This window comes from Mus pahari, chromosome 13 (genome assembly GCF_900095145.1).
Source record: "Mus pahari chromosome 13, PAHARI_EIJ_v1.1, whole genome shotgun sequence".
NCBI lineage: Eukaryota > Metazoa > Chordata > Mammalia > Rodentia > Muridae > Mus > Mus pahari.
Genome location: NC_034602.1, coordinates 62,635,024 through 62,643,188, shown reverse-complemented (window position 1 = coordinate 62,643,188; position 8,165 = coordinate 62,635,024). Strand labels below are relative to the sequence as shown.

Here is an 8,165-nt window from a genome sequence, read left to right as displayed (position 1 = left end):
GAAGGAGAAGAAGAAGAAGAAGAAGAAGAAGAAGAAGAAGAAGAAGAAGAAGAAGAAGAAGAAGAAGAAGAAGAAGAAGAAGAAGAAGAAGAAAGGAACATGTCTCAAAAATTTTGATAGGCATGCTAATCTAATGTGAGGATTCTGTTAAATGAGATTTTAATCACAGCTCCATAATTTCTAATCAGCCCAGGTGCTCTGGTGTGCTATGATGCCAGGACATGGGCCACACTTCCAAGTGGGCAGCTTTTAAACGCATAATAGGATTGCCGATGCGTTTAAATTATTTGTATGTGTGAAGGGGTTATTCTCGTGTAGCAGTAGTCTTTACAGAATTCTTTCCAAGGCGATTCTTCTGTTAGAAAATCCTGAAACACTGGCCACAGAAACCCAGATACTGTTAATAGCTTTGTTTCAGTGAAAATATTCTGTCTTAAACTACATTCTGGGAAGAATCCAGCCTTATCCAAAATCCATTCATCCCCCACAGCTCTGTGTATACAGCTGCACAGAGGAAGGCAGTGTTGAGCATCCATGGTCCTTAACCACTTTGTACCCTTCAGCATCCAGTGATTGTACCATAAAGTAGTGGTCACTCAGCATCTCCTAATCGCTAGATTAGTACCGCTGCGGTCCTCAACCTTCCTGATGCTGCAATCCTTTAATACAGTTCCTCATGTTGTGGTGACCCCCTCCCCCCAGTATAATATTATTTTTGTTCCTATTTCACAACTCATTTTGCTACTGTTATGAATCATAATATAAATATCTGTGCTTTCTGATCGTCTTAGATGCTCCCTGTGAAAGGGGTTGTCAACCACAGGTTGAGTACCGCTATTCTAAAGGACCAATAATATAGCACAAAGCCCATTGGGCTGAGTTAATTATCCAATACTCAAATCTGAAAAACTTATTAAGGATTTAAGTAGTTGGGGAAAAGTTCCAGGCAGCTTGTGTAAGAGTCCCACACTCACCGTTTTCTTCATGGCAGTAGTCAAACCCTGCTACACTGCACCTCCGAAACACCATCTTATTCTCTGTGAGGGTTCCTGTCTTATCAGAAAAGAGGTATTGAATCTGCCCAAGGTCCTCAGTGATGTTTAGGGCTCGGCACTGAATGGTCGAATCCATTTTCTCGTTGTAGAAATCTACATCGCTCTGGATGAAATAGATCTGTCCCAGCTTCACGATCTCAATGGACACGTAGAGAGAAATGGGGATCAGGACCTAATGAAGTGCAAACAAGTTCAAAAGGTTAAAGCCAGCGCCAGCTGGCGACTGTAGCTAGACCGCGGGCAAAGGGAAGCCTTCTCTGCTAGGCGAGGCAGAAATTACCTGCAGCAAGATGATCATGGTCCAGAACACATAGAACCCAGTCAGCACAGGTGATAGGACACGTCCGTCCGGCTCAGGGATGTTAAAAAAGAGCATGTTCTCATACCTGCTCAGCCATATGCCGTGACCTTTACAAAGCACACAGACACCAAAAGGATGCTTCTGAGAGAATGTAAATAGAGAACCACACCCCTCAAGAAAAACAGATAAGAATGTTTGCTTTGAACACTAATTGTCCTTTAAAACAAGCTCAGATTTAGAAGGCTACTCAGTCTCTAGTCCTTGATAGTCTCTCTCTCTCTTATCTTTCTCTCTCTAAATCTCTCTCTCCATCTCTCTTTTATCTCTCTAAATCTTTCTCACCCTCTAAATCTCTTTCTCCCTCTAAATCTCTCTCTCTCTCTCTCTCTCTCTCTCTCTCTCTCTCTCTCTCTCTCTCTCTCTCTCTTTCTTTCTCTCTCTCCCCAGCCCACCACCAGTCCCTCCAGTACTGTGGCAAAGCATAAGTGGATACACTCAACATCAGTGTTTCTCAAGCTAAAGGATAAGAGAAGAAAACATTCAGGAAAAATAAAAAAACGGAACTCCCTTACAAAAACCAAACATGGATATTATTTGGGGAAAAATAGAATAAAATGATACTGATAAGATATTAGGTCAGTGAATTTTACCCACCCAGTGCACCAGTTAAGCACATGACGATCAGAAGCAGGACACACCAGAGGACGTCTGTATTTGCTCTTCTCTCTAACTTACTGCGCTTATACCGTGGCCCACTGTTGTTCAGCATTGCTTTGGTTTCATGACCTGCGTAGAAAGCACAGTATGTCTGAAAACGCACACTGCATACGCGGGTAGCAAGCACCCCTGTTAAACATCTCTGGCTAACCATCTGATCGAACCTGGCTGCATAACATCTTGTGAGTTTGATCTGTCCATGTGGTTTGCTTTGAAGAAACAGGATCTGTGAGGTTAAGTTCCTCAAGATACAGTTTACCTTCTGGAGACTCCATCTTGAGGAAATGAAGAATGTTAACACCTAGGAGGCTGCAAGGAGGGCAGAATAAAGGGAGAAGCAGAACGAACCTGCATAGACCACAATGCCCACCACAGCCTCTGTGTTTCTGATGGTGCACCCGCGGAGCAATAAATTCTCTTTGCTGAGGCCCACACGGTCTTTATTGGCATGTTCCCTGCAAGAAAGGCAGCATGGAGATTTATTTTTAAACAGGAAAAGTGGGGAGGTAAAATAAGAGTCTGGAACGTTCTATACCCTGTGTGGTAAGTTTGACAGCTCAGAGGGAAGGCTTCAAGTCTCTGGTCCAAGTGCTTCTGCTGTTGTAATTATCTGCTGTGCTAGGGGAAAGCTGCCACAAGTTGCAAATGCCTGTTATTTCTAGAAGTTACTGTTGGTCACATTCCATTACTACAAGGACGCAAAAAATACTCTAAATAAAGGTCCTGCCTTGCTAGAACACACTGTATTCGGAGAACTTATTCGGAGAACTTAGTTGATGAGGGAGGCAGTCTTGATTTAGAAAAGTAGTCCTTGCAATTTAGCTGAAACTAAGAATCCTGCCGGGCACTGACAATTGGTGGCAGCTCAGGCCATTCGATGAAAGATTGATGGGAAACTGCATAGTCAGAGGTGAAGGCCGACACCCACCCATCTGAGAACAGGACAGGTGACATCAGAGGACTCCTGGCTTACAGGAAAGGAGGTGAGGGCCCCAGATTCTTTATCAGAGAACTACAACGTGAGGTCTGTGGCTTCCGAGGTTCTGTGATGCCTCCAGAATCACAGGCACTATTTTGTTTGTATGTGTATGTGTATATATGTGTACATCTTGCTCTTTTTAGAGACAGAATTTGAATCTTTCAACAGATTCTGCCCAAGGACAACTGACAACGTAAAAGAGAAACAAGGTAAAGCTCGCCAGAAGCAGGCAGCTGGCCAAAGGCAAGTGTGGTCTAGCTCACTCAAAGAGCGGATGTATAGGAGACAGAAAGGAGAGGACGGGGCTCAACACAAAGAAAAGGCAATCTGCTCAGGCTGGAATACGGAAAATAACCCCATTTCTTGGGATAGGAAAATTGGAAACTGATTAGCTAAATGTAATGTGTCAAACTTACTTCAGTCCTGTTTTGATTAATGCAATTATCATAAAATACTGTTTTCAATCAGGTGGAAAAATTTGAACAAATTCCTGGTATTAGATGAGCTTAAGGAATGGTTTTGCTTCTTCTCTGGTGCGATAATGGCTTTATGTTTTTTATACTGTCTTCATCTGCTCTGAGTACACGGTGACGAATTCACAGAGAAGTTACGTGTCACGGGGCCCAGGAGGAAGTGGGAGAGGTGGCTCAGAGTGAGCACCACTGTGAGATGGCATGGCTGAGGGAGAGCCTGAGTGTTCCTTACACTTTCCCTTGCACTTTTACACACTTAGAAACTTGTGTAATAAACTATTTCAAAATTACTGAAGAAGTACTTGACTAAACTATAAGAGTGTAGGGCAAAATCAGCGAAATAGTTACAAAAACAAGCAAAAATGACCTTTTCACACAGTGTGAAAAAGTTGTCTCGATTTTATCAATAAATTTTGATGGCTTTCTAAGAAATAATCATTAGTCTATAAGCAGCTGTTATTTCTTACTTAAGTTTAATTCATCAATAAATCTAGCACCGTGACTCTCTGGTACTGCAAAGAATATGAAGTAAAAGCCCACAAAAGTTTGATATTGAGAAGAAAAAGCAAACAAATGGGAATGGATTCTTGATTGCCTCTCCTCCCATGGAAAGAGAACAATTAAAAATTAGCTATTGGGGGCTGGTGAGATGGCTCAGTGGGTAAGAGCACCCGACTGCTCTTCCGAAGGTCTGGAGTTCAAATCCCAGCAACCACATGGTGGCTCATAACCATCTGTAACAAGATCTGACGCCCTCTTCTGGAGTGTCTGAAGATAGCTACAGTGTACTTACATATAATAAATAAATAAATCTTTAAAAAAAAAATTAGCTATTGCCATTCCTCAACATTTTATATTTATGAAGAATAATTTTACAATCATAAAAATGAATGGCTTCGTTCATTAATTTCTATTCATATAAAATTCTCAAGAAATAAAAAAACTATTACAATTTTAAAAAGGAAAAAGAAAGAAAAAGGAAAGAGGTTGGCCGTTTTACTCCCAGTTTTACAGACTTTATTCTAGCTGGGACCTAAACTTCTGTGCAGAGAGATGTCACTTTAAGAGGCATCCCTGAACATAAGCTCACTCACCTCCCTCCCTACGCTTGTTCATTCTACTTTGGAGGTTTGGCTGAGAGTCTGAGCTCTAGTCTCTTTAGCCTACACACTCACTATCGAACCTAGGCTGGCTTTGAACCTGTGCCAATCCTCTCGTCACAGCCTCCAAAGTGATGCGTTTACAATGCTGGTTTATAGATGGGAAAGATAAGACTAAGAATTCATGTTTGTAAGTGGCATAGGTGGGTGTGCACCAGCCAGTTCTCAACTGATGTAACATTTGTGCAGAATCCTTGTAGCGGGGAGTCAAAACATAAAAGCATCCCTTCTAAGGATATTATCTAGGATCAGTTTTCCTCCCAAGAGGCCACAACTTCATCCTTAGTTCATGAGAAACATTAGTTTTTCTTCGAATCTCTTGGTATGCTTGAAATGACCAGGTAATGGAATCAGGACAATTTTGGTCTTTAAAAACGGGAAATAAGGTGGAAATTTTTCTCTTCCTCTTTATTTTTTCCTCATAAAAATAAAGTTAATGAGTATAAGTTGGCTCAGAGTCAGAAAATACCTAAGTATCAGAAGCCAAGTTTGGGACTGGGAAAGGTTGAGGATGGTATTCTAAGCGTTGAGACTGAATCCTGCGATGGCTTCCCACACTCTGAGACAAGCTTCCAAGTCAGTGACTGACTCCTTCCAACCAGAATTGCACGCCTGCTACTCTGATTCCCACAAAGGCGACAGACCACCCACGGTTGTCCCTGCACAAATCCCTCCTTCCTGCCTTTAACATCTCCTGAGCTTAAGGTGGAGCTCAGGCAGACGGGGCGGGCGCAGAGATTGTATCTGTCATCTCAAGGTGAGACAGTACTCATTGAAGGCAAGGCTGGGCTACATAGTAAACTCAAGGCTGGTCTAAGCTATACCGTCCTGTAAGACATTCTTATACCACAGGAAGTGATTCTAGGAATACTTTCGGAGGGTTTTATCATTTAGATTATTTTATAATACATGCAGATGAGCATTTATTAAATGACTTAGGTATACCAAATTATAGAGGGTCAAACTTGCAGCCTCTAATGAGTTACACTGGGTATGGATTCACAAAAACGTTACTGAACTAAGTACACCTCCTTTCCAGCCCACAGCACCCAGGTCCACGTCACTCACAGGAAACCTCGGAATCTGCTGAGGTCATTGTTTGGGCTTTCACATTCTATCCTACTGGAGAACTTCTCAGGATCAACTTCAGAGTCCTAACAATATTAAAAAAAAAAAAAAAATCACAGAAGAAAAAAATTTAATATTAAATCTTGGTATTTAGACATTGTATCACTTTGACCAATTCTTAATACACACAATAATTAAGGCAAACACACACACACGTACACACACACATATAGATGTAGATGTAGATATAGATATAGTTATAGATATAGATATAGATATCCTCAGAGTGTATGCTGTGACTCTCTTAGGAGGAAGAGGGAATCCATAACAGGGGTCAGCAGGACCTTAGAAACAAAAGGAGTGCTTTGTTTGTTTTGTTTTGTTTTTTCACATGAATCACGTGATAGAAGTTTCATGTTGAAATGCACACAAGTTCTGCATCAGAGCTTCCCACTCATGGAGCAAGCAGTAATGCCATATGTTGTGGAAATATTTTGTTGTTGTTGCCTATGACCCAGATTCAGAGCATGTAGAAATACCTTGGAGTACATAAGCATTCGATCTCAGGCGAAGTTCATAAATAAAATTCCCAAATAAGCAGGACGTTACCACCTATCAAAATTCTCTTGTGGAGCAAACTGATACTTTCATAATTCTGTTAGGAAACCAGTGGTGATGTAGGCAAAAATGCCTTTAAAAACATTGTCTAGGGCTAGAGAGATGGCTCAGTGGTTAGGAGCACTGGGTGCTCTTCCAGAGGACCAAAAGTTCAATTCCCAGCACCCACATGGCAGCTCACAGCTGTCTGGAACTCTAGCTCCAGTAGATCCAACACCCTCCCAGAGACATGCATGCAGGCAAACCATCAATGCATGTAAAACAAAAACAAAGGCCAAACACTGTCCATAGGACGTGGCTTCATTAAGAACAAGTTACCAGCTCAGACGTGGGAGCTCATTTATGCAATTCCAGCACTTAGTAAGTTTGCTGTGAATTTAGAGCCAGCTGGGACTATTACATAATGAAGTTCAGGCTGGCCTGGGCTACAGAACATCTTCTCAGGGAAGTGTGAGGAGAAACAGAGAAAGAAAGCTTGGTTATAGCTATTTGAGTAATATTTTTATATCACTGTAGCGAACACAGAAAAACACGAATTATATGATAATATGATTTGATTTGTTAACAATCCCTAGTGAATTCTTTTGACGTACTAGAGTCTACACTATGTACTTTAACTCTATTAAATAATTTTTTTTTCACAGTCCAACTAAGGCCGGTACTACGAATCAGCTTAGGAACAGCTGCAGATACACAGAGGACCAAATAGTTTGCCCAAGTTCTCAACACAAGCTGCAGACTATGAGGGAGTGACTATGCTCATCTAGAACTGAACCCAAAGTGTGCCTCATAGCCAACGGACAGCAGCCTAACATGCACTTAGTGCCAGGATAGAATGCTAAGTTATGCATCGAGATGTTGTCAAAACCCTAGGAGCAGGGCTGCTTACAAAAGTGACAAAGACATCAAGCTCAGAGGCAGCTGAACATGGAGCAGTCTGCATGAAGATCGGTAGATGGAAAAAGGGCTCCGACACGAGACGAAATGCTAACGTATCAGGAGGCTGATACAGTCTTATTTGTGCATATAAGATGAAGAAATTCCAACTTCCTGGTCCTTCAGGTGGTTTAAAAAACGACAATTAAATTTTTAAATGTTTTACCTTAAGTATTTCCAGACAGAAGAAGGAAAGTGATATTTAGCTACAAGCATTGTGTTTGGCCAGAGTCAAACAATGATGACAAGAAAGAGACACGATTTCCACGTTAATATGAGGAAACTCGGTCATCATGTACCTGAATAACCACACAAGAGCATCACTTTGTCCATAAAAGACACAAAGCAACCAGTGGCAGAGGGAAGATGTACTTAACTCAAATTTCTGTCAGTCTCATTTCCCTTACCACATCAAGATGAACAGCCTAGAGGACAGTGGCATGAGAAACCATGAAAGTTTTTGTTGTTGTTGTTGTTGTTGTTGTTTTTAAAGCTTTGGGACATAGCTAATTAGACATTTTAGGAACAATGATGAAAACACAAAATATAAGACCCTAAGAGGAAGAAAATGAAACTATCCTGTGATTATTTCTATGAATTCAGCTGGGCTCCTCTAATGCTGCACAAAACAACCTGATAGCGGGGGCCAGAGAGTATGATTTCACGGGGGCCAGAGAGTGTGAACTCATGGGGACCAGAGAGTGTGATCCTATTATCATGTGCATCCTATTATCTATAAAACGTAACACGTGTCTACTGAGAGCTGAAAACAGATTGAGCCTCATGCAGTTTAGTCAGTGGTAAAAAATAAATTAAAAATCTTTTTATCCAGTAAAAAAAAAAAAAAAAAAAAAAAAA

At 41.2% G+C, this 8,165-nt stretch overlaps 1 protein-coding gene across 1 annotated transcript in view; it reads right to left on the bottom strand.

Moving 5' to 3' along the window:
- Atp10d (ATPase phospholipid transporting 10D (putative)) overlaps positions 1–8,165 on the bottom strand; it is a 90,116-nt gene that overhangs the window by 43,668 nt on the left and 38,283 nt on the right. Inside the window, exons 4-8 of the mRNA XM_029545017.1 lie at positions 5,754–5,839; positions 2,422–2,528; positions 2,011–2,142; positions 1,336–1,463; positions 975–1,227 (exon numbers count right to left, since the gene is read on the bottom strand). Of these exons, the coding sequence (XP_029400877.1) occupies positions 975–1,227; positions 1,336–1,463; positions 2,011–2,142; positions 2,422–2,528; positions 5,754–5,839 (706 nt within the window). The remainder of the gene's footprint in view (positions 1–974; positions 1,228–1,335; positions 1,464–2,010; positions 2,143–2,421; positions 2,529–5,753; positions 5,840–8,165) is intronic.